Here is a 27,632-nt window from a genome sequence, read left to right as displayed (position 1 = left end):
ACAATGACGAAATGTTTCCAAGTTACTAGAAAAATATCAAAGGATTGTCATTAATCTTCATCTTACCAATTAAAGTCACCATGAAATCAAACCGGACAATTTATTTTATTTTATTTTTTTATGGAATATTGCAGTGTTTATACTAAATGATTTATCAGTGCACATCATTATAGTTTTAATAATCTTGAATCAGAATTACAGCAGCATCTCTTCTCTTCTCTGATGACGAGGGCGGGGCAACCTGTCACTCACATGAGATCAGCCAATAGCAAACCACAACCATCCAATCAATTCCCCACAGACACAATCAAGCCCCGCCCACATTTGCTGTTGTTCCAGAAGTGTTTCTCTCGGATATACGGCACAATTGGGAAGAAAATACTTGTGCAACTTCTGTTTCGTGCCAACTTTAACAGAACAATGAACATAAAAGCTAGAGTTTAATGACAGGCGGGGTTTATTAATCATACCTGAATGGCTCCTCTGAGTTTTATCCCGGTCTCAATGGCCACATAATACGAGGCCTGTAGGAAAGTTCTCTGCAACAGAAGGGCCAGAAACAGCAGAACAGCGAGAACATACGCATTCGCCAAGAACGCCTCCGAGGAGATGAAGTGCACTCCAAGCAGCTTCACCTATAAAGACACAGAGTGAAAAAGAGTGTGTGTGTGAGGTGTGTAAAATATTGATCAATGGGTGAATCATGAAGAAACATGTCCAGGTCACATTTCACCCCATAATTTAATGATTTTTCTTTAATGTTGCCGTTTGAGCATGAAAAAGCTCTGCAAAGCTCCAGTTCTTCTCTATATCAGTGTCAGTGTTTCTGAACTCCCTGAAACGTCTCCATTGTAGTCTTGAGTTTCTTCCGGAAACGAACGCGTCACAATATTCCTCATTATAATAATTAATACGCATAATAAAGGTGCGGGGCCTGGTTGAGTTAGTTAGTAGTGTGTTAAACTGGCGGTTATGGTAAGAGGCGGGACATTTCCCAAACACACTCGAAGCGCTCGACCAATCAGAGCACAGTGTGCTTTTCAAAAGGAGGGGCTTCATAGAAACAGGAGCTAAACAGAGCGTTACTGACAGACTGGGAAGAGAGGAGCCGCAACAATGGAGAATATGGGGAAAATAATGTGACTTGAATGCAAAACTCCCCATATTCATTAAAGCTCAAGAGCACACAGTCATCTAATAGCATGCAATATGCCTCAGCCATCTCAAAGCTATCAACGCCATTTCTGTGCTCTTGAAGCCACTTAAGTGTGTTCAAACTGATCATGTGATGAGATAAACATTACATCATCTTCCTTGTGTAAAAACAGAGAATCATCTATTTCTAGCAAGAGAAATTGTGCGCCTACAAATTAGCAACAAAACATTTCAGAAGAAAGTAATATGAACTTGTTTCAAAATAATATGCATAAAAAAATAAAAATAATCGGGTTTTCCATAAACCATTTGCATATCAAGTGACAAATATTATGCAGTGGCACACAATCAGATTTGACAAGTACTGAACTGAAACGCAAAGCAATTGTCCTGAGTGTTTGTCAGGAACATGGATACCACACATTCAAAGAGGCAAAATTTAAAACGCTGGCACTTCAGGGATGTTTTTCAGATTCAGATTCAGATGTTGCACTGGAACTTACTAACGCTATAATGCTTTCTTGTTGCTCTCCAAAAAATACATTAATACTGGAAAGGGGCAAAAATATTATTCCAAATTATTTTAAAATGCAAATAGGTCTTTAAACATATCATGGTCCAACTTTGTAAGGTTACTTGGTGCTATAATATGTGCATTGGTACCGGAGGCAGAGCGCTGTGATTGTCACTGCTGACGTGATGAACGATCCCCGAGATGCAGAGCGGCCCAGCGAAGCCCAGCAGATCCGCCATGAAGCGGAAGGTGATGCTGAGCACCAGACGTCTGCCGAACGCCAGCCGAAGGGAACGCCAGATCCACCTCGAGCCCTTCAGCGGGACCGGACCGTCCTCCTGCACACACACACCGAGAGAGAGAGAGATGACCGATGAACCAGCGGGGATGACAGACGCAGACGCAAGCAATTTTGCGTTTAAAATACGTCTAATAGCCGTCCGAACACGGCCCTGACGTCTAGGCTAAAACAAGGCAAAATTCGGGCTGTCAGTGAAAATTTTATAGATGTCTAAACCAGAGCCCAAGACTAGACTAGTCATCAATTAGATCACAAAGAAATGAAATGAGTGAAGAAATGAAACCAAACACCTTGTAATCACTGTTGACTTTGCTTACATGATGGAATATCAAACATCTCGCAAGTTATTTTGAAAAAAAACACATGTAACCAAATTCAAAGTTATTTTGGCCAGAAGTGGGTGAAAGAGATGACAGATGAGCCAGCAGTGATGACAGATGCGGATTATGAGATTCGCTGACTATTTAATTTTAATAACCTCTAAACTGGTAATTTAGTAACTGATGCACAGATTATGTAAAATCCACACCCAAACACATTTTCTACCATGTCTTACATAAGGGGCTTAATCTGAAGTGTTTCTGAAGTCCCGTCTGTTTTTTCAGGACAAAGGGGATAAAAGCAATTCTGCTGTATTCGGGACCTTCGCAGTCTGGTTATACAAGTGCACGTCTACAAAACAACAGGAGGGTTCTGACAAAAAAAATAAAAAAATAAAATTTGCTGATCTCTGCTTTTGGCAGAGAAAGAGATCCTGCTGTTTAAACTTATGTAATGTCTGCGTACATGCAGCTCTTCCCTGAAATCCAGCTTATACATGGCTGACCTTTCATGAACCAGCGCACAATTTGAGTAATATCATAAATGTTATGTCTGTATTCACTCTGTATTTTTCGATTAAGAGTTTGTAACATTCCACAATGCATCAAACTCAAACTTTAAAGGGGTGGTATAATGCCCTTTTCACAAGATGTAAAATAAGTCTCTGATGTCCCCAGAGTGTGTGTGTGTGAAATTTAAGCTCAAAATACCCCACAGATATTTTTATATAGCATGTAAAACGCACCGTTATTGTGTCTGTCCCTTTAAATGCAAATGAGCTGCTGCTCCCGGCACAGAGGGCGGAGCTTCAAGAGCTTGTGTCCTTTTACCTCACACACACATGCACTGGACATTTCAAACACTTTCAGCCTTTTATGTTCAAACCGGAGTCAGACAATGATGGAGAGACTCAAAAAGTGTTATCATTGATTAGCATATTCTGTCTTGATAATCTATAAATCGTGTTCAGGGGGCGGGGTTTATGTAAATTATAGGGTTGGTGATGTCACTAACCCGGGAGGAATGTCATGTAGTCTCTACCAGCCATTTACATTTACATTTATGCATTTGGCAGACGCTTTTATCCAAAGCAACTTACATTGCATTTCAAGGTACACATTTACATTCTTATCAGTTCTTGCTTTCCCTGGGAATCGAACCCATGACCTTGGCGTTGCAAGCAAGTTGTAACTTTGCAGATGTTGTTTATGCTCAAACAGCAACATTACACACTAACTAAAGTTAGAAAAGTCAAATCATAATCAACCACCCCTTTAAAAGTGATTTCTAAACAGTTCACTTGACGATCATGACGACTATGAATATCTGCATACAGTAAATAGAGTTGTATGAAACAATGTTCTTCATAATGTTGTATAATACTGTTCAAAGGTGTAATATTCAAGGATGCATTAAATTGATAAAAAGTGACAGTAAAGACATTTGTAATGTTACAAATGTTTCACATAAACGCTGGTCTTTTGAACTTTCTATTCATCCTGACAAACTCATTAATTATTATTTGAATTATCACTCAGTGAGTCACTTTACCATGTAAAGGTTATCTCTGTAAGGCTTTCGTCTTTCAAACACATTACAATTTACAAATGCACGTGATTTCATACGTTATATATTTATATACAATGCAGGGATCCAACTTTTTTTTGTCAGCTTTGCCCTAATATATTTACTTGAAGCAAGCACTTATATTTTAAGTTAATAATAAAGTCAATATTAAATGATGTCAATAATAATAATAATAAATAATAATAATAATAATAAAACAAACTTATTTTTTCTGAATGGAATATATTTTCTTTTTTTTTGTATTTTTATATCAAAATGGTACAAGATTATTATGTTAAAATCAATGCGATAAACAAGTCAGGTCCAAAATAATTCTAAAAAGTAATCAAAAAGTAGTCAGAATACATTACCATAAAAATTTGTAATCTAGTAGAGTAATCTAGATAACGTTACTAACTACAACTTTTGTCATTTTTCTAATTTGGAATCTGTAATTAACTACAATTTAAAAGTAAATCTACCCAGCACTGGCTAAATCATAAATGTCTCAATAGAATAAAGTGAAACTTGGTAATTCTCCTAATGTTACACGGATTCCTCTGACGCAGTGAAGGAATGAACGCACCGTTTGCGCGTCGAAGGCCTTGCGGAGCCTCTGGTAGTTGGTGAGAGCCCTCATGGATATGGGCAGCTTGCCGATGGTTTTCAGGTCGATGGGCCGTTGGTGTGCAGATGTGATGAAGGTGTTCATCCACCAGTACGTGCTCTTCGACAGCAGGTTTACGAAAGGTTGGAGGAACCGAACGCCCAGATCCTGAAGATCATCGGGTGGCTTCACCTCCGTGGGAAACGCAAACCACATGTAGCGCTGAAACCCAACGAGAACGCAGGCTTTAGTGAAGCTTCGACAGCTTTATGTGCATTTCCATCTCAAAAACATCAACAATCATTTTGCTGCTGCTGTTTTGGAAAGTTTTTCACTTAACGTTGGAACATGGATGCAGGGATTCACTCCTATTTAGACGCATAGAGCATTGATGAGGGCATATAAGTCTATGTCCTTTGCAAAGGTGATGCTATGGTTGGAAAAGATGTTCATAACAGTATATAAGACATACATTTTCAACCACTTTACCTCCATTTGACTGTTTTTAAGAAATCCCTTGTGAAAAAGAAGTGCACTCAAATGTTCTCAATGCGCACTTGTAGTGTACTTCAAATCATACATCTTTAAAACACTTCATGGATGTTTTTTAACACACTTAAGTACACTTTTATAAAGTGCACTTTGTAATAATTAAAAGTTGTACTTTAAAGTACATTTTGCGTAACTGTTTTATAATCTTTTGTGCTTTACACTTATTTTGATGTGTTGACTAACATATTAAAGCAATTGTAAAGTACATGATTATTAATTAACAATAATTGGATATCACCTTGGATATCATTACCCCCTCTCCTACCGTCAAACACACAAGAACAATTACATTTCGAAACCTGAAATCCATTAGTCCCATCTCTCTCACCTCCTCCATATCCCATGCCATCTCTACTTCTTCGCTTCCCTCTGATCCGATTGCCTCTGATCTAGTCAACTTCTACAACCACACACTCTCCACCTGCCTCAACCAAATAGCCCCCCTTAAAACTGCCTCAGTCTCCTTCTCCACCTCTGCACCTTGGTACACCCCAGATCTTCACATTCTCAAAAGACAAAAAAGACAACTTGAAAGGATCCATAAAAAATCAGGTCTCACTGTCCATGCCCAAGCCTAGAAACACGCCATAACCACATACAATTCTGCTCTCAAAACTGCCCGGTCCAACTTCCACTCACAACTTATCCACTCAAATTCTTCCGACCCCCGCACACTATTCTCCACATTTGCAAAACTGACCAAACCCAAGGACAATATAACCTCCACATTCACTACAGACAAATGCAATAACTTTCTGTCATCCTACCATACCAAAATCCATACCATACACTGTTCACTAGCATCCACTTCCTCCGCTTCTCCTCCTTCTGAATATCAACTTACTCCGCTCACACACCACAGCTTTTCCTCCTTCTCTCTGTCTCCCTCCGACACCTCCAAACTCCTCTCAACCATGAAATTCTCCAACTGCCAGCTTGACACGATCCCTTCTCCCCTCCTCAAAACCTGTCAACAAATCCTCATCCCTCTCATCACCATCATCATCAACACTTCCCTTACGTCTGGATCTGTTCCATCCCCGCTAAAACTTGCGTCCATCACACCCCTCCTGAAAAAACCTGGCCTCAACCCTGACAATCTGGACAACTTCAGACCCATCTCCAATCTCCCGTTACTTTCAAAAATTCTGGAACGCGCCGTCATCACACAACTCCACCAACATCTCCACTCCTCTCAACTCTTCGAAACATTTCAATCCGGATTCCGTCCACACCACAGCACAGAAACAGCACTTCTTAAAGTCACAAATGATCTCCTCATTGCTGCCGACTCTGGTTCCATATCCTTCCTCCTTCTCCTCGACCTCTCCGCTGCATTTGACACAATAGACCATACCGCCCTCCTCCATCGTCTTAAATCTATTGGCATCTCAGGCACAGCACTTCTCTGGTTCACCTCCTACCTCTCTGACCGTCACCACTTTGTCTCTGTTAACAACTGCAACTCCCACACCTCCCCTGTCACCTATGGTGTCCCCCAAGGTTCCGTGCTCGGCCCCCTCCTCTTCACCATCTACATGCTTCCCCTCGGTCAGATCATCCGCCACCATGGACTCCATTTTCACTGCTACGCCGATGATACCCAACTCTACATGTCCACCAAATCCATCACCCCGGCTATCCTCTCCACCATCACCAATTGCATTTCCGATATTAAAACCTGGATGGACAATAACTTTCTTAAACTCAACAGCAATAAAACAGAACTCCTCATCACCGGCCCAAAATCTCTCCTCCCTTCTATTCAGAACTTTACTCTCCTTATCGACGGACATAATGTCACCCCCTCCCTCTCTGTCCGAAACCTTGGTATCATAATGGACTCCACCCTCTCATACCGAACACACATCAACCATATCACTAAACTATCCTTCTTCCACCTCCGCAACATTGCCCGCTTTCGCCCCTCCCTTACCCTGTCAACAGCTGAAATCCTCATTCACGCATTCATAACTTCAAGACTTGACTACTGCAATAGCCTTCTCTACGGACTTCCTACCAATCAACTACAAAAACTGCAATACATCCAGAACTCAGCCGCCCGCCTCCTCACCCACACCCGGTCCAGAGAACACATCACCCCCGTTCTACAGCAGCTCCATTGGCTACCTGTTCATTATCGCATTCAATATAAGCTCCTCCTCCTCACCTTCAAGTCCCTCCATAACCTGGCCCCACCCTACCTCACTGAGCTCCTGGAACAGCACCAACCCACCCGCCACCTCCGCTCAGCTGGCACCATCCGCCTCACTCCGATCGTCCGCACTAACCGCCGGACCTTGGGGGACCGAGCCTCCGCTATCACCGCCCCCACCCTCTGGAACTCACTCCCTACATCCATTAGAAACTCCGACTCACTACCAAACTTCAAATCAGTACTCAAAACCCACCTGTTCAAACTAGCTTTTCCTTAAAACCCCTTTTGTTTTGTTTTGTTTTATTCCCCATGTAAAGCGTCTTTGAGTGTCCAAAAAAGCGCTATATAAGTGTGATGTATTATTATTATTATTATTAATAATCTTGATTATTATATTAGTTCATATATTTTAAATGTATAACATCACAACACAATACAATTCTTATTGTATCAGGAAAAATATATTTATGATCAAAAACAGATGATGCATAATATTTCTTGGCAAACTGTAATTTGACACTACTTGAGTTGTATTATAAGTATGTAGCCTAGCTGTTTTTTCCCCATCTGGTAATTTCCCAAAACTTTATTCTAATAATTTGAGGCCCAACACAGTACGGTTACGAGACGGGATTATCCCCAGTGATGAGTTTTGCACATTCATTTTTAAGCAGTCATAGGTTCAAGACCTGGACTGAGCCTCCGCTCTCCTCAGAAGCAACAGAACACAAGCGTCCCGATAAACAGCTTAGCGAAGCAAGAGAAGAGTGAGGGATTTGCATCAACAGAAGTTGATTGTGAGTTGTGTGGTCATTTGATTCAGCTGTAAACTACAGAAGTGCAGGTTCTCAGCATTTTAATCTCACATCGAGCCACAGCAGGGCTATTACGCAACACACAGAGCGGATCACGCCGGACTTAAAGCGACGATGTCCTCATGCATACATTTGATGTCTGACCTGGAGGCGAATGATTACGAGGCATTTTCTCAGACAAGCTACAAATATATATATTAATATTTATTTATTTATTTATTTTTGGCAACACTTTACAATACGGTTCCATTTGTTAACTTTATTAATGAAAAATGCATCTAAAGCATTTATTAATCGTAGGCTATGTTCAGTTCGACACTTACTAATACATTGTTCAAATCAAAAGTTGTGTTTGTTAATTTTATTAATGAGCTAACAGGAACTTACAATGAACAGCTGTATTTTTATTGGTTGATGTTAACAAGATTAATACATTCTGTAGCAAATGTTTTGCTCAATGTTAGTTAATGCATTAAAAGTGACAGTAAAGACATTTATGATGTTAAAAAAAGATTATATTTCAAATAAATAAAATAGAACTTTCTATTCATCAAAGAATCCTGAAAAAATAATCCTCCACAACTGTTTTCAACTTTGATAATAATCATAAATGTTTCTTGAGCATCAAATCATCATATTAGGATGATTTCTGAAGGATCATGTGACACTGAAGACTGGAGTAATGATGCTGAAAATCACAGGAATAAAAATATATTTTAAAATATATTCAGATAAAAAACAGTTATTTTAAATTGTCATAATATTTAACAATATTACTTTTATTTATTTTGTTATTTTTGTATTTTTAATCAAATAAATGTAGCCTTGGTGAGCATAAGAGACTTATTACTGATCCCAAACTTATAAACTTATGAAACTTATATATATATATATATCCTAATTGCAATAATTGTGCAATTATTATTTTTATTTTTTTGTGCATGGCACTTCTGAAGTCAACAGCATTTAAAAAAGCAATAAGCATAGAGTCATAGACAGTTCCATTAAACACCAGATACAGATATCCCAGATATTCCCGCTATATTCCTGGATCCCACACTCACCCTGCGCAGGATCACGTTGACCTCGACCCCCAGCAGAAGCCCGTACAGGAGCGCCAGGAGTCCCGTGATGCAGAACCGCAGCTGTCTCGGCCCGATGCCGTGAGAGTCGTACTTCACAAACTTGATGGTTTTGGCGATAAAGGCCAAAGTCCAATAGATCAGCAGTGCTGGATAGGAAGAGGAGTATTTCCATATGTCTGTGTATCTATGTATCATCTGTTTACACTTTTACTGTTTACAGTCTATTTTATAACTGTATCATATATCTCTTTTAATTCCTTTTATAACTGTTTTTCATTTTCCTTGCTTTTATTTTGTGATTATTTTAATTCCTTTCTGTGTAAAGCACTTTGAATTGCCATAGCGTATGAAATGAGCTATATAAATAAACATCAAGTGTAGCGTCAGTTCTGGCAGCTCGCATCAGTGACTCTCAGCTGATCCACGTCTACCTATAGGAATATTACGCCTATCACTGTATACATAAGCTCCTTCAGTATTATCAGCAGCTATTGTGTTTCTCAGGAGCTAATGACCCTCCTCCCTCCCCAGCTCCTCTCGTTTCTCAGGAGCTGATGACCCTCCTCCCTCCCCAGCTCCTCTCATTTCTCAGGAGATAACTACCCTCCTCCATCCCCAACTCCTCTCGTTTCTCAGGAGATAACTACCCTCCTCCCTCCCCAGCTCCTCTCGTTTCTCAGGAGCTGATGACCATCCTCCATCCCCAACTCCTCTCGTTTCTCAGGAGCTGATGACCCTCCTCCATCCCCAGCTCCTCTCGTTTCTCAGGAGATAACTACCCTCCTCCATCCCCAACTCCTCTCGTTTCTCAGGAGCTGATGACCCTCCTCCATCCCCAACTCCTCTCGTTTCTCAGGAGCTGATTACCCTCCTCCATCCCCAGCTCCTCTCGTTTCTCAGGAGATAACTACCCTCCTCCCTCCCCAGCTCCTCTCGTTTCTCAGGAGATGATTACCCTCCTCCCTCCCCAGCTCCTTTCGTTTCTCAGGAGATAATGACCCTCCTCCCTCCCCAGCTCCTCTCGTTTCTCAGGAGCTGATGACCCTCCTCCATCCCCAACTCCTCTCGTTTCTCAGGAGCTGATGACCCTCCTCCCTCCCCAGCTCCTCTCGTTTCTCAGGAGCTGATGACCCTCCTCCATCCCCAACTCCTCTCGTTTCTCAGGAGCTGATGACCCTCCTCCATCCCCAGCTCCTCTCATTTCTCAGGAGATAACTACCCTCCTCCATCCCCAACTCCTCTCATTTCTCAGGAGATGATTACCCTCCTCCCTCCCCAGCTCCTTTCGTTTCTCAGGAGATAATGACCCTCCTCCCTCCCCAGCTCCTCCTGTTTATCAGGAGATAACTACCCTCCTCCATCCCCAGCTCCTCTCGTTTCTCAGGAGATAACTACCCTCCTCAATCCCCAGCTCCTCTCGTTTCTCAGGAGATAACTACCCTCCTCCATCCCCAACTCCTCTCGTTTCTCAGGAGATAACTACCCTCCTCCATCCCCAACTCCTCTCGTTTCTCAGGAGATAACTACCCTCCTCCCTCCCCAGCTCCTCTCGTTTCTCAGGAGCTGATGACCCTCCTCCATCCCCAACTCCTCTCGTTTCTCAGGAGCTGATGACCCTCCTCCATCCCCAGCTCCTCTCGTTTCTCAGGAGATAACTACCCTCCTCCATCCCCAACTCCTCTCGTTTCTCAGGAGATAACTACCCTCCTCCATCCCCAGCTCCTCTCGTTTCTCAGGAGATAACTACCCTCCTCCATCCCCAACTCCTCTCGTTTCTCAGGAGATAACTACCCTCCTCCATCCCCAGCTCCTCTCGTTTCTCAGGAGATAACTACCCTCCTCCATCCCCAGCTCCTCTCGTTTCTCAGGAGATAACTACCCTCCTCCATCCCCAACTCTTCTCGTTTCTCAGGAGATAATTACCCTCCTCCCTCCCCAGCTCCTCTCGTTTCTCAGGAGATAACTACCCTCCTCCATCCCCAACTCCTCTCGTTTCTCAGGAGCTGATGACCCTCCTCCATCCCCAGCTCCTCTTGTTTCTCAGGAGATAACTACCCTCCTCCCTCCCCAGCTCCTCTCGTTTCTCAGGAGATAATTACCCTACTCTCCTCCCCAGCTCCTCTCGTTTCTCAGGAGATAACGACCCTCCTCCATCCCCAACTCCTCTTGTTTCTCAGGAGATAATTACCCTACTCCCTCCCCAGCTCCTCTCATTTCTCAGGAGATAATTACCCTCCTCCCTCCCCAGCTCCTCTCGTTTCTCAGGAGATAACTACCCTCCTCCCTCCCCAGCTCCTCTCGTTTCTCAGGAGATAACTACCCTCCTCCCTCCCCAGCTCCTCTCATTTCTCAGCAGATAATTACCCTCCTCCCTCCCCAGCTCCTCTCGTTTCTCAGGAGATAACTACCCTCCTCCCTCCCCAGCTCCTCTCATTTCTCAGCAGATAATTACCCTCCTCCCTCCCCAGCTCCTCTCATTTCTCAGGAGATAATTACCCTCCTCCCTCCCCAGCTCCTCTCGTTTCTCAGGAGATAACTACCCTCCTCCCTCCCCAGCTCCTCTCGTTTCTCAGGAGATAACTACCCTCCTCCCTCCCCAGCTCCTCTCATTTCTCAGCAGATAATTACCCTCCTCCCTCCCCAGCTCCTCTCGTTTCTCAGGAGATAACTACCCTCCTCCCTCCCCAGCTCCTCTCATTTCTCAGCAGATAATTACCCTCCTCCCTCCCCAGCTCCTCTCATTTCTCAGGAGATAATTACCCTCCTCCCTCCCCAGCTCCTCTCGTTTCTCAGGAGATAACTACCCTCCTCCATCCCCAACTCCTCTCGTTTCTCAGGAGCTGATGACCCTCCTCCATCCCCAGCTCCTCTCGTTTCTCAGGAGATAATTACCCTCCTCCCTCCCCAGCTCCTCTCGTTTCTCAGGAGATAACTACCCTCCTCCCTCCCCAGCTCCTCTCGTTTCTCAGGAGATAACTACCCTCCTCCCTCCCCAGCTCCTCTCATTTCTCAGGAGATAATTACCCTCCTCCCTCCCCAGCTCCTCTCGTTTCTCAGGAGATAACTACCCTCCTCCCTCCCCAGCTCCTCTCGTTTTTCAGGATTTGGCATTCTGATTCCCCTTGAATCAGAATAAATTATATGCATAGATTCATGATGGTTCTGTTCTGTTTACCCTAAGGGGGGTTATTGCTGCTCTTATCCGTGCTAGGCTGCATGGATGCACAGGGAGTTCCTGCCCAGAACAGAACCATACCGCCAATCCAAACTGTATGCTAATTGCCAATCGTATTTGACGATAGTGGTCCTGACAGAATTGCCTTGCCATATAGAATAAGAGCCTACTGTCTGTTCACTGCCAGTATTTTGACAACATTCAGTGTTAATCTCAGGGATGATAATAATAACTGCACTGATGTGAATCTGGAATGGTTTATTATACCTATAAGCAGCTTGGGGAAGTTGGAGGTCTCGATGTTGTGGTAATAGATGATGGATGTGATGGCGGCCAGAATCCCGAGTCCTGCCGGCATGTAGAGGTGAAGATGACGAGACTGATTAAACCTGGAGAAGAAACGCATTCAGTTATTAAACACTGCAGAACACACACGCACACACACACACACACATTTTTGAAATCGTGATACATTTTATTTTTCAGGATTCTTTGATTAATAGAAAGTTAAAAAGAACAGCATTTATTTGAAATAGTGGTAACACTTTACAATAAGGTTCATTAGTTAACATCAATGTATGAACTAACATGAACTAACAATGAGCAATACATTTGTTACTGTATTTATTAATCCTTGTTAATGTTAGTTAATAAAAATACAGCTGTTCATTGTTCATGTTAGTTCACAGTGCATTAACTAATGTTCACAAATACAACCTTTGATTTTAATAGTGTATTAGTAAATGTTGAAATTAATATTTACTAAGATTAATAAATGCTGTAGAAGAATTGTTCATTCTTAGTTCATGTTAACTAAGGTAGTTAACTAATGTTAACTAGTATTGTACCATATTGTAAAGTGCTACCGAAATAATATAATTTTGTAACATTATACTGTAAATGTCTTTCCTGTCACTTTTTATGAGTTTAATGCATCATTGTTTGATAAAAGTAATGATTTATTTCCTTTGAATGTAAAAATATTCATGATTTGCAGAATTTTATTTGGTTAATGTCACAAATTTGCTTGATTTGATTTGTGACCAAAATTTTCTACATCAATTTGCATAATTTGTGTGTGTGTGTGTGTGTGTGTGTGCAAAAAAGTTACTTAGAATATTATGACGTACAAAAATATAAGATAAACATATATAAAAGTTATGAGTTATAACTATTTTAGTCATAAAATATACAGTCATTTTATATGTAACCATCTTATCGCTCATGGCTGAATAATTGAAACTAACGATCTGATAATCAGTGAAGCGAGGTGATGGTTTAGTGTGTGTGTGTGTGTGTGTGTGTGTGTGTGTTGGTGTGTGTGCGTGTGCGTGTGTGTGTGTTTGTGTGTGTGTGTGTGTGTGTGTGTGTGTGTGTGTTCTCACCCGTCCGACACGATTCCCTCAGCGATCTCACACACCAGCACGAACAGCAGGACCGTGGTGAACAGCCAGCGCAAGTCATGGCCGGGGAAATGAAGCCACGTGCTGTGATGAATGTGAACCTTCGAGCTCTGACTGCCCCAGCCTATACAACACAACACATACACAACACACAAACACACACACACGTGCTGTGATGAATGTGAACCTTCGAGCTCTGACTGCCCCAGCCTACACAACACAACACAACACAACACAACACAACACACACACACACGTGTTGTGATGAATGTGAACCTTCGAGCTCTGACTGCCCCAGCCTATACAACACAACACAACACAACACACAAACACACACACACGTGCTGTGATGAATGTGAACCTTCGAGCTCTGACTGCCCCAGCCTATACAACACAACACAACACAACACAACACAACACAACACACACACACACACACGCGTGCTGTGATGAATGTGAACCTTCGAGCTCTGACTGCCCCAGCCTATACAACACAACACAACACAACACAACACAACACACACACACACACACGTGCTGTGATGAATGTGAACCTTCGAGCTCTGACTGCCCCAGCCTATACAACACAACACAACACAACACACACACACACACGTGTTGTGATGAATGTGAACCTTCGAGCTCTGACTGCCCCAGCCTACACAACACAACACAACACAACACAACAAACACACACACACACACACACACACACGTGTTGTGATGAATGTGAACCTTCGAGCTCTGACTGCCCCAGCCTATACAACACAACACAACACAACACAACACAACACAACACACACACACACACACACACACACGTGTTGTGATGAATGTGAACCTACGAGCTCTGACTGCCCCAGCCTATACAACACAACACAACACACACACACACACACACACACACACGTGCTGTGATGAATGTGAACCTTCGAGCTCTGACTGCCCCAGCCTATACAACACAACACAACACAACACAACACACACACACACACACACACACACACACACACACACACACACACACACACACACACACACGTGCTGTGATGAATGTGAACCTTCGAGCTCTGACTGCCCCAGCCTACACAACACAACACAACACAACACAACACAACACAACACACACACACACACGTGCTGTGATGAATGTGAACCTTCGAGCTCTGACTGCCCCAGCCTACACAACACAACACAACACACACACACACACACACACACATGCGCTGTGATGAATGTGAACCTTCGAGCTCTGACTGCCCCAGCCTATACAACACAACACAACACAACACACACACACACACACACATGCTGTGATGAATGTGAACCTTTGAGCTCTGACTGCCCCAGCCAATACAACACAACACAACACAACACACACACACACACGTGCTGTGATGAATGTGAACCTTCGAGCTCTGACTGCCCCAGCCTCCACAACACAACACAACACACACACACACAAACACACACACACGTGCTGTGATGAATGTGAACCTTCGAGCTCTGACTGCCCCAGCCTACACAACACAACACAACACAACACACACACACACACACACATGCGCTGTGATGAATGTGAACCTTCGAGCTCTGACTGCCCCAGCCTATACAACACAACACAACACACACACACACACACACATGCTGTGATGAATGTGAACCTTTGAGCTCTGACTGCCCCAGCCAATACAACACAACACAACACACACACACACACGTGCTGTGATGAATGTGAACCTTCGAGCTCTGACTGCCCCAGCCTCCACAACACAACACAACACACACACACACAAACACACACACACGTGCTGTGATGAATGTGAACCTTCGAGCTCTGACTGCCCCAGCTTACACAGCACAGCACAACACCACACAACACAACACAACACAACACAACACAACACAACACAACACAACACAACACAACACAACACCACACAACAATTCAATTCAATTCAAATTTATTTGTATAGCGCTTTTCACAATACATATTGTTTCAAAGCAGCTTTACAGAAAGTGCACAACACAACAACACAACCACACACATACACACACACACACACACACACACACACACACACGTGCTGTGATGAATGTGAACCTTTGAGCTCTGACTGCCCCAGCCTACACAACACAACACAACACACACACACACACACCAGCTTGCTGGTGGAGAGGAGACAGAGTGATGAAGCCAATCAGTATATATGGGGATGATTAGGAGGCCATGATGGACAGAGGCCAAGGGGCAGATTTGGCCAGGACACCGGGGTTACACCCCTACTCTTTTTCGAAGGACATCCTGGGATTTTTAATGACCACAGAGAATCAGGACCTCGGTTTAACGTCTCATCCGAAGGACGGTGCTCTTTGACAGTGTAGTGACGGGGACGGGGGCGTTAGGACCCACACAGACCACAGGGTGAGCGCCCCCTACTGGCCTCACTAACACCTCTTCCAGCAGCAACCTGGTTTTCCCAGGAGTCTCCCATCCAGGTACTAACCAGGCTCAGCCCTGCTTAGCTTCAGTGGGCAACCAGTCTTGGGCTACAGGGTGACATGGCGGCATGTGCTAAAACAACACAACACAACACAACAACACAACCACACACACACACACACACACACACACAAACACACATGCTGTGATGAATGTGAACCTTCAAGCTCTGACTGCCCCAGCCTACACTACACACAATCACAAAACATGATCACACAATCACATAATCACACAACCACACACACACACACACACACACACACACACACACACAGACAAACTCTCTCTCTCACACACACACACAATCACACGATCACTCAATCACACTCCACCACAGTTTCTTCAGTGCACTTCACATGCCAGATTCTCATTTGTATCTTAGAGGAACACGCAGAAGTGCTTTTAAACCAAGCTCTTGTTCAGAATGAAATGTTCTCTCTCTCACACACACACACACACGTGTTCCCTTGTTCAGAATGAATGTTCTCAGTGTGAACTGTGACTGTGCGGAAGCCTCTCACCGATGAAGAGGATGGGGAAGGTGCTGAACAGCAGAAACACACACACACACACACACACACACACACACACACACACACACACACACACACTCTCTCTCTCTCTCTCACACACACACTGCCTCTCACCGATGAAGAGGATGGGGAAGGTGCTGAACAGCAGAAACACACACACACACACACACACACACACACACACACACACACACACACACACTCTCTCTCTCTCTCACACACACACACACACACACACTGCCTCTCACCGATGAAGAGGATGGGGAAGGTGCTGAACAGCAGGAACACATGAGGAACCACACCGAGAGCGTCCAGAAAGCAGCCGTTGTTCAGAAGGCCGTTGTCCACCTTATACGCTGAGGAGTTCTCCGTGCCGCAGAAGGACAGGGTCGAGTTGGAGACGGGAGTCTATGAGGAGACCATGGAGACACACACACACACACAGGCATCACATGCAGGCATCACATGCAGGCCAGTTATAATACAATATGAATGCAGCAGAGAAATCTTTAAATCTGTTGTGTCTGAATCGCTGGGGTATCCTGAGGTAAAGCTACTGTAATCCGCAAATCCATGATTTTAACAACAACAACAACAAAAGCCATGTTGCAATTTGTGGATCTGTTTGTTTCTGTTCTTGATATCACACTGTAAGAAGTGTGCAATTGTTAAAGAACTCTGATCCTAAAAACATTGTTTTTGTTGTCGAATCCCAATGTAATCAGGATTAAGTTATCAAAAATCATTTTTAATAATAATAACAACAGACATGCAGGGGTTATTTGTGCAAGTCATATTTCAGTCACACCTTTATCCCTATATGTGAGATGCCACAATTTATCATGTAAGAGATTATAAAACTGTTATTTCTACGCAATATAGTAGCCTATTTTGCAGTAGTTATGATAGATTAGATTTAATTTTTTCAAATGCATATTTGTGAACATAAATGTTACGATTGAGAAGATAACGTTTACAAATGGCCTATTATATATATATAAAGAAACAATTTAAAATCATTTTCCAGTGGGGAAAAAAAAACATGCATAATATCCACAGAACAGCCAAACTGTTGAGCGTAATGTTTTGCACAGATTAAAGTGTAGCAACTCACCGGTCTGTATCCTCGCATCATCTTCAGAAGAGTTTATTTCATTCCTGCCACGATGACTGGGTTATTCTCCAACACTTGGACACTGAAGCACGCAGAAGAGAGCTCGCAGTGAGGTTTGCATGAGTCCTGTCCTCTCTTCTGATCTGACTGACCTGACCTGAGATCAGATGATCCTCGAGCGCGAGATTATGAGATGGCGCTCAATCCCACTGACACTTAATCTCCACCCTCATCCTTCCTCTCGTTTGATGCAGTTTATCTGCTGACATAGAAAGAAAGAAAAATATTGAAAGAAATAAACCCCTTTTTTCTCTATGTACCCTCCGAAGTTAAAGCACTATATATAAGGTGAATATATCAGTTAGCATCAGTTATACCTTTAGAGGTGCATTTGAGTGTTTTAAGAGTGTACAAATCGAATGTAATGAATGAAAGGATAAAGGCAGTGTAAACATATATGAGCATAGATGACGGCAAGAGAGATGAAGTTGTGAAGTAGCAATGGCATCATTTATAGAAACTCTGCCCCTTAGTGGTTAAACAATGCAAGTGCATGAGGTTCTCAAGACCGAGTTTTCATTATTTATTGAATAAGTTGATGCAACATTTATTTTAATTGCTGGAAAAAAAAAAAAGGCACACGCTTTGTCACCAGGGTATGCATCTGTAAGTGCATTTGTTAAATCATTTTTTTCTGGCGGGGCTTTTTGTGGAATCTTTTGCGATTGGCTTCAGAATTTAGAAAAGAACATATTGGAGAATGCATTTGTTTTCACTCTTAAAAATAATGGTTCCAATTTCAAATGGCATAGAAGAACCCTTCAGTGAACACTTGTTTATTAGTGTAAAGAACATTTTAATCATCCGAAGAACCTTTTCCACAAGAAATAACCTTTTTTTTTTCATTGAAAAGATTCCATTAATGTTAATGAACGATCGATGCCAATAAAGAAGCTTTATTTTAAAGAGTGTGAGTACTATCATAAACTCACATATGATAATCAGGTCAGTCGGAAGGTCGAAGGTTTCTCTGTAACACGCCCACAAAACAACAACTTCAGCACCGCGGAGAGCAACCTCGTTCCAGGGTGCTGATTGGCCAACGAGGTGAAAGGGGGCGTGCCCAGCACCTAATGCGCCACTCCTATTGGCTAAAATCCGTGAGCGTAGTGTCTGATCTGTCTGGTAATGCGGGGAATGAACTCAAATCACTCAAAGATTACGACAAACTTCTTAAGAAACTAACATCTCTGCTCACTGTAGTTTGTGCACGGTGTTTTATTTAGTATGAGTAAGTGTTCGAGTATTCACCAGAAAGCCATGCTGTTGTGAGAGGAGCGCAGGAGAAGGTAAGGCGATTATTCCTCTTCATTCAGTCTGTGTTAATGCCAGGCTTAGCGAGCTGACATGACGGATGAATCTCATTTGCTCAGGGTTTGAAGTAAATAGACGGAAATCAAACAAATGCAACATTAGGGTTGTAAACACTCGTGTAAAGGTAGTAAATGTTGCGATCTGCTTTGAGATGCACGTTAATGTGTCAATATGGGTCACTTTAGAAAACACTTTGTGATCCTTCCTCTTAATCCAAGAGCTCTTAACTTCAGATTGTTGAAGAACATGTTTGTCACACAGGGCAATCGTCAAGGGTTATTTATCTCAGTCATGACTTGTTTTATTGTTTCAAAAGTGTAGGCTATTTACTGTAGGACGAGATAATAGTTACGTATGAAGTCAGTTTAATGTTTATCTTTCATTTTAGTGATTTATTTATTTTTATTTATTATTTATTTTGAGTATAGCATCACCTTTGACTTGTTCATAAGGGTTTTAGTAAGGTTTTTATTTGTAAAATTGCTTCAAACAAAATATATTGTAAAAACAATTACATTAAATTAAGTGTGCAAACATTGTAATGTGCAAACATTTTTATTTGGCTTCTGTAATTTCTATTAAATATGTCTAAAATATGAGGAAGGAAAATGTCGAACAAGGATGTGGACAAAGTTTTCTTTTGGGGACATTTTGCAGATAATATATTTAATTGCAATATACTCATGTTTGAAAGTATATAGATAATATCCTATCGTGATTCCCACCCCTAATTTTAATTAAAACAATTTTAATATAACTAAATTTAAGTAATTTTAAGACTTTTTGATGGTTGATGTTTATAGTAGGTTACATTGTTACAACTTACTTACTTATTCCTGGGCAATAAAACAAGAACATTACCGTACAGTATTTGTCCCTTCTCTTCTCTTCAAATGTAGGTTTGATAGATTGACAGCTCTGAAGAACTAATATTCGTCGCCTGTTTCCCAATGGCTGGTAAGTCCATGTATCTAATTCATGACATTAACAGCTGAACGATAAGCAACTGTATTTTACATGGATGCACTGCTTTATGTCTGTCCTGCAGAAAACAACTTTCCTCCTCTGCCTGGCTTTATTCCTCTGAGGCCGTGTTTCCATCAGGACTTTGAGGAGATTCCTGACCAGCACCGCACCATGTGCAAGAGACTCTACTACCTGTGGATCTGTGAGTCTGGACAACACACTTACATATCGATCATATTCAGGTCTAGTTCACAAATACTCTGTTGAGTTTAGTTCAGATGAACACGTCTAAAGTAGTCACTCACTCGACTGATCACTCCCCTAGTGGTGTGAGGTGGAACTGCAGGAGGTCTGTAGAATCATGTGAAAAAAATAAAATAATAATAAATATAGGGTACACTGCAGAAAAATGTGCTTTAGTATGTGATTACAGAGAATATATATATTATTTTTATTTTTATTTTGTATTTATTTTTGGGCATTGATGGAGCAACACATTTTATGTGAAAATAAATCATAAAAGTATTTTGTTTTGTTTAAAAATGGTATAAATGTAAGAGGTGGCGAGGTCTTTCACAGACACACGGGGTAAACCAGCACGGAAAAAAGACAGAACTGATACAAATACTTTAGCTCAAATAATATGATTTTAATAATGTCTGTCTTAGTAAATACTTGTTCAAAACAATCACTTTAGCAAAAAATTTAATTAAAAAAAAAACGTTTTTTTTTAATAAATAAAATAATTGATTTTTGTTCAATAAATATACTGTCATTAATATGTGTTAATTTTAAAAATAACAGAAACAAAATTATTTAAAAAAGTAAATATTCTGAAAGCACTGAATGAGCATCATCATAATGTAATAAAGCTTTACAGTAGTAACGAATACATTTGATATTGTATTATATTAATAACATCTTTTTTTATATATAATATGATGATTTCATTATAAATATGGTGATTATCTATTATGGTGATTAAGATGGACACCAACTTTGATTTTTGATATTTACCATTTGAATCTAAACATGTCAACAAATGTAAAAGTCAGGTGTTTATTATCATGTTAATTATGCATTGCGGTGTGTCTTAAATACCATACTTTTACATATTCTTCCGTTATTGAAAATCTACTGTTAATTACCTTGAACAAAACTGAAAATCCTTAAGACGACATTTGTCTCAAAATATTGTCCATAATTTTATCGATTCTCATTCGCTACTTAAATATACAACATTTAAAAAAAAAAAAAACACATTAAATATTAGATCAAATTAGCACAGAATCAACTCTCAATGTGTTCTATGAGTCCATGGATGTTAAAGGTTCTTCATGGAACCGGCGACGCCAATAAAGAAGCTTTATTTTCATTTTAATAACATTATTGGTGATGCATTTGTTCACTGCACTAAAGGAATCATTGAGCGTGTTTTCTTCCGAGAGATCCTTAAGGATGGTTTCAAAAAAAAAATTATATACATTAATTATTGTCATCTCTTGCTGTAGATACTACCTGTAGCTGATCCCTCTTAAGGTATTCTTTATGTGTTGCTTTTGAGTGAAATTGCATGCTTTTTTTATTTAGAGTATTGTATCATTCTTTCTTTTCTTTTACTTTTTTTTTGTAAGAAAAAAATATATAAAAAATATTTTTCATGGCATGGAACAAAGTATTATTTAGTTCTTTGTGGGATTTCATGGAGTCGACTGCATGTCACAGTTGTGTGTTTCTGTCAGCGTTAATCATTGATGACACTGCTATGGCTTTAGTTCGCTCATAATCATGTGCATTATAACCTTTGTGCAAATGTGCATGTGTGTAATGTGGGTCTTCAGGTTTCTCTGCACTCTCTCTCTCTCTCTCTCTCTCTCTCTCTGAAGAGGTGTGTGATCATCATATAGCGCATTATTCTCTTGGGAAATGAAGGGTTTCTGCTCTCTCTCTCAAACACTCATCTGAGTTGTGTAGAGTTATGGAGTGAGATCTGCTCTTGTGTCTGCAGTGTACGGCGTCACCCTGCTGGTGAACTTCTTCGGCTGTATGGCGTGGATGTTCGGTGGAGGAGGAGTGACGAACTTCGGCATGTCCATCATATGGGTCGTTCTCTTCACCCCGTGTTCATATGTGTGCTGGTTCAGATCCATTTACAATGCCTTCAAGTGAGCGTCCTCTGCCTACTAGTGCATCAGCAAATTACTGAATTGTTCAGATTTTATAAAGTGATTATATTTATATTTATCATTATTTATTATTATTTTTGATCATTTGTGTTTTATGACATTGATTAATATTTGATGATAATCATCATCATATGTACAATAAATCCATTATTATTATTATCATTCATATATATTATTAAGTTATTAATATTCATTTTTATCTTAGAATTGTAATAATAATGGTTATTATCATCATATTATAAATGTATAATGAATCCATTATTTATTTATTTATTTATTTAATACAATATAAATTATATATAAATGTATTTATATTAATTTAATAAATAACAATAATAATAATAACAACTGATGCATTAAGGTTTAGATAACTGTTGTTATGTATTTGTTTATCTGTAATATGGTAAATGTTTAATTAATGAATTCATTAATTTATTTATTAAATATAAATTAAATATTAATATTATTAAAATAATAATAATATAATAATGGTAAATGAATAATGCATGTATTTAATTATTTATTAATTTATATTAATTGAATAAATTATAATAATAATAATAACATCAACAACTGATCCATTACACATTAATCATTATGGTTTAGATAAGTATAGTTCTGTCTGTGTTGTTTTTCAGGACTGACAGCTCGTTCTACTTCATGGCATTCTTCTTCGTCTTCATGGCACAACTTTTCATTTCTATAATTCAGGCCATTGGTATTCCAGGATGGGGTGTTTGGTAAGAGCCTTTAAGTGCGAATGCATCCACATATTATGCATGTTATTCCCAAATATCAGGATTCTGAACGCTAACACAAACCTCTGCCTGCGGACACTAGAATACTGCATCTATTACTGTATTGTGTTTAATGCACGTGTAATATCCGTGATGGCATGATGTGTGTGTGATGGCATGATGTTTGTGTGATGGCATTATGTGTGTGTGATGGCATGATGTGTGTGTGGTGTTTCAGTGGCTGGTTGGGCACCATCTCCTTCTTTGGCACCAGTATCTTTGCCTCCATCATCATGCTGATCCCCACGCTCATGTTCACTGCAGTCGCTGTTATCTGCTTCCTCGCGCTCACGAAGGTACCGGTGCGCACACACACACATGTATCTCAGCGGGACGGCTCGTTACCCGTTCACTGTATCAGCTCGTTTAGCAGACGTGTGTAGAGAAGTCTTGGGGCTGGTTGGGTGATGTGTTATTAAGTGTGAGGCTGGAGCATGTAGTGGTTGTTAATTAGATGCGAGAGTAAATCAGTTATTTACCTTAGTGTTTGTGTCTGAGAGGCCAATCAGAAGCCAGGAAAAACTGGTGATAATCGACCTATCATGGAAGCTTGTTTCCGCCACGTAAAATTTTTTAAAAAGTAGTTGCGACTTTTGATCTCATGATACTGACTTGTTTTTATATCTCCCAATCCTTACTTTTTTATTCTCCTAACCCTAAACTTTTTTTTTGTACATATCACAATTCTGCCTTTTTTTTTATCAAAATATTTTACAATTCTGACTTTTTTCCTCTGAATTCTAAGCTTACATCTCAAAATACTGACTTTTTCTTATTTATTTTACATCTCACTTTTTTTTGTCCATCATGGAATGAAAAAGTAAAAATAATAATTTCAACTTTTTAATCGCACAATTCAGACTTTTCTTCTCAGAATTACAAGTTTTTTTATCTCGCAATTGCAAGTTTATATATATAAAAAAACAAAATAAAAATAAAAAGTAAGAAATGTGAGATAAAAAAAGTCAAAGTAACCTTTTAAATTTTTTTATTCCATGGTGTAGATAATCTCCCGTATAAAGCTGACGCTGACCATCATTATTGTCCTGCTCGTCCTCATCGTTCTGTGTTTGGCAGGTTCATAACTTCTACCGAGGCAGTGGCGGGAGCATGAGTAAAGCGCAGGAGGAGTGGGTCTCCGGCGCCTGGAAGAACCCTCACGTTCAGCAGGCAGCGCAGCAGGCAGCCCTGGGGTCCTTACAGGGCCCTCAGACCCCGCAGACCCCACAGACCCCACAGTACTCCACACCCTCCTACGACAACACCATGTGAAACACCAACACACAGCCAGTCATGAGTAGAGCCGGGGTGTGTTTCCCAGAAGCATCAGTAAAGGTGCTGAATGTGTAACTTTATCACTCTACTAAAGCATACAAACACCATAATATATTTGCAGATATTTAGGAAACATGCTGAGTTCACATACTCGTTTCTCTGAAAAACACAGTTATTTTACTTATTATTTTTCTGTGTGACTCCGCCCACTGCCAGTTCAGCCAATAGTATTTCAACACCCCGGGTTGCCAGTTGGTGGGAAACACAGCGTATTGCAGCCAGCAAATAAACTGGGTCAGAGATTGTAGATTCTACTTAAAAGCCTCTGTATCTAAAAATCTCTATGAACGAGAGCATATTAAAACGCCGATAGATCAACTCATCAATTTATGTATGTCTCCTCGGCTTTCATTGTCAATTGCGCTCGTTACTGTTGCGTGTTCTCAATCTGGCAACCCGCGTGAGCGTCGAGTCTGAGGAGGCGGGGAAACAACGATCTCCGATATTTTGTATTTGGACTGCAGTACCTATCTCGACCACTAGCGGTCATTCTCACACACTGCACCTTTAAACCAACTATGGTCGCAAGTTCTGTCGTTATCAGCAGTTCAACGAGTCGGTGTTTCCCGAAACCATCGTTCCAACGAACATTCGCAAACAGCATCGCAGAGTTGTGTGTTTGAGCGACAGATCTCGACCTGTGGTTAGAAGAAGAGTCTCTAGTTTGCATGACATGTGGACTCAATAAATCCTGATCTTGAGCAAAATAAGCAAACTAACATTCAGTACAATATACATTTTTTATTCAGAATACATACAAATGTCATTTACGTCTTTTAGTTTGTCAAGAGATTTAAAGTGTAGTTTTTGAAGAGTGCGCATGTGTGAGCGTGATCTAGTGTAAGAACGAGTCTATGAGTGAATCTGGAAATAAAGCAAAATAACTGAGAGAAATGTGAATACGGATGTCTTGTCTGTAATTTATAGCAAAACATCTAGCGTTAATTCCATCTTCATTAAATCGATTGATTCATTAAAATAAGTTATTACTCCAACACCTGCGTGACATCTTTAACCAACGTGGTCGAGCGACCAATTTGCGACAATACAGTTTCGGGAAACAGTCGAGACTATGGTTGATTTCTTCAGTGATGTATTGTACTATAGTACTACAGTAGTGAAGCAGCGAGTTACAGGTACGGGAAACAGTCGAGACTATAGTTGATTTCTTCAGTGATGTATTGTACTATAGTACTACAGTAGTGAAGCAGTGAGTTACAGGTACGGGAAACACACTCCCGGCCGAGCGGGAAACACATGTCTGGCCTCAGCTGATCGTGACGTGATGTAGCTGAAAGATGACGTGTTTTTGTGTGTGTGTGTGTGTGTGTGTGTGTGTGTGTGTGTGTGTTTTTTTATGTGTGTGTCTTTGAGTTTTGTGTATATTTAAGCCTATTTTTGCTGTTATGTGACAGTATTAAATTAGAAATTACTTTGTGTAGATTTGATGAGATTAGCAATCAGGGAAAAGTTGGAAATATCAGGAAACGTTTAAACTGTGTATAATTTTAATACAATGTATAAAACATACAAGGGAATTTTGATGAAACATACAGAACATCCTAGAAATTTCATAAGTAAATATTAATATTTATAAAATGTTATTTTAGCTAGAAATATTTTTTTTTGTGAGCATAGTCTATGAAACTTTGTAGTGAATATATATTTGTTCTAGTTATTCTAAATTATTTAATCTGCTAAAAACTACTCAAGTGAGTGTAATATAAAACGACTTATTCAGTAATCATAAATGGCTAGTACACAGGCTGCTCTATTTATTAATTAATTAATTAAATTTGACTTATTTTGTTTTAATTTCAGATATACTGTATGTATAATGTGTATTAAATATTGAGTTACATGGAGGGGCCTGTTTGTGTTTCGTCAGGTCACTTTGTGAGAGTAAATGCATTACATGTATTGAAGAACGCAGAGCCGCAGATTCCTGTAATATATTCATGAAAATGTGTAAATCTTTACTATTTTCGAAGAATTTTTAGACTTGGTTTCCATGTGATATAAAACTAGGGTAACACTTTATAATAAGGTTCATTAGTTACCATTAGTTAACTAGTTAACATGAACTATAAACAATACTTCTTCAGCATTTATTAATCTTAATATTAATTACAACATTTACTAATACGTTATTAAAATCAAAGGTTGTATTTGTTAGCATTAGTTAATGCACTGTGAACTAGCATGAACAAACAATGAACAGCTGTATTTTTATGAACTAACATTAAGAAAGATTAATAAATACTGTAACACATGTATTGCTCTTCATACATTAATGTTAACTAATGAAGCTGATTGTAAAGTGTTACCGAAACGAGTGCGACAGATTCTTGACTGTAATGAGTTAGCATCTAAATGAACCATTAAACACACTTGTTTGCTCTTCGGGCTTCATGAATGGATGTACGGAGCGTTTGGTCCAGCAGGGCGCAGTGTTGTTCTGGGATGAGATATTTCCAGACTGGGATTTTCCCCAGAAACTGCACTGACTTTGCAGATCACAATCGGAGAACAACACCACTTTGTCAGGCTAATAACTTGATTCTCAGTTAGGCACACATTTAAGCAGAGCCGAGCACGTGTCCGATCCCAGATCAGATTCCTGGAGACGACAATAAATGCTCTCTTTCTTTCTCGGACCATTCCCACCATTCGCAGAGTAATGATGGGATCATTCACATTAGAGAGTCTCCTGTTATCAACATCACTGGCGTCCTCTGCTTTAGACACTGGATTTGCACTAACACAGGGGCGACGTGTAATAAAACTCCTAGAATGAATTATGAAGGTGAGCATATTTTCCAGCTTCCAGCTTAAATCAAATTGTTTTATGGAGGATAACCAATAAAGTCAGCACCATCACAGCGAAGCATATGTTCTTTATATCACTGACTGTCTATTATATCGTATCAAACTTCACGTGGGCTTGTGAAGGTACAGCGTGTTACTGATGTTTCAGTGCCGGTAAATGACTTTAGCAAGGTCAAGGTCAAGGTCAAGGTCAAGGTCAAGGTCATGGATCGGATTCCTCGTGATAATAAAACATGTAGCTTGATGGTTACAGCTGTAAATGACAGTATTGTTTTGCGTTTTATAATACAGCTCTTGGTACACTTCTTTAGTTGCCTGACATCATACAGTTACAGTGAAATCA

General features: G+C 40.4%; 2 protein-coding genes across 3 annotated transcripts in view; one reads left to right on the top strand and one right to left on the bottom strand.

Annotated features, from left to right (window-relative positions):
- The window catches only part of abcc8b (ATP-binding cassette, sub-family C (CFTR/MRP), member 8b), a 69,344-nt gene extending 51,377 nt beyond the window's left edge, over positions 1-17,967 (bottom strand). For both annotated transcript variants that reach the window (XM_084409755.1, XM_084409756.1), the window contains exons 1-8: positions 17,803-17,967; positions 16,937-17,096; positions 13,635-13,776; positions 12,517-12,638; positions 9,054-9,220; positions 4,444-4,686; positions 1,819-2,007; positions 471-635 (exon numbers count right to left, since the gene is read on the bottom strand). In XM_084409755.1, coding sequence (XP_084265881.1) covers positions 471-635; positions 1,819-2,007; positions 4,444-4,686; positions 9,054-9,220; positions 12,517-12,638; positions 13,635-13,776; positions 16,937-17,096; positions 17,803-17,823 — 1,209 coding nt within the window. In that variant the 5' untranslated portion in view covers positions 17,824-17,967. The remainder of the gene's footprint in view (positions 1-470; positions 636-1,818; positions 2,008-4,443; positions 4,687-9,053; positions 9,221-12,516; positions 12,639-13,634; positions 13,777-16,936; positions 17,097-17,802) is intronic.
- A 970-nt stretch (positions 17,968-18,937) lies between these two features.
- scamp5b (secretory carrier membrane protein 5b) lies at positions 18,938-26,855 on the top strand. Its single transcript, XM_084408639.1, has 7 exons — positions 18,938-19,151; positions 20,076-20,133; positions 20,225-20,344; positions 22,151-22,307; positions 22,967-23,068; positions 23,304-23,421; positions 24,203-26,855. Exons 2-7 carry the CDS (start codon positions 20,127-20,129, stop codon positions 24,395-24,397), a joined length of 699 nt encoding a protein of 232 aa, XP_084264765.1. The 5' UTR covers positions 18,938-19,151; positions 20,076-20,126; the 3' UTR covers positions 24,398-26,855.
- The last annotated feature ends 777 nt before the right edge of the window (positions 26,856-27,632 follow it).

The sequence above is a fragment of the Rutilus rutilus genome (assembly GCF_951802725.1).
Source record: "Rutilus rutilus genome assembly, chromosome: 5".
NCBI classification, from domain to species: domain Eukaryota; kingdom Metazoa; phylum Chordata; class Actinopteri; order Cypriniformes; family Leuciscidae; genus Rutilus; species Rutilus rutilus.
Note: the sequence above shows the minus strand (reverse complement) of the source record. Positions and strands in the feature narration are given on the sequence as shown.

Bases quoted from the DNA above. Each gene is read 5' to 3' on its own strand.
- scamp5b (XM_084408639.1), top strand. The intron at 20,345-22,150 runs GTGAGTCTGGAC...TTGTGTCTGCAG, and splicing joins ACTCTACTACCTGTGGATCT to TGTACGGCGTCACCCTGCTG. The intron at 22,308-22,966 runs GTGAGCGTCCTC...GTTGTTTTTCAG, and splicing joins TCCATTTACAATGCCTTCAA to GACTGACAGCTCGTTCTACT.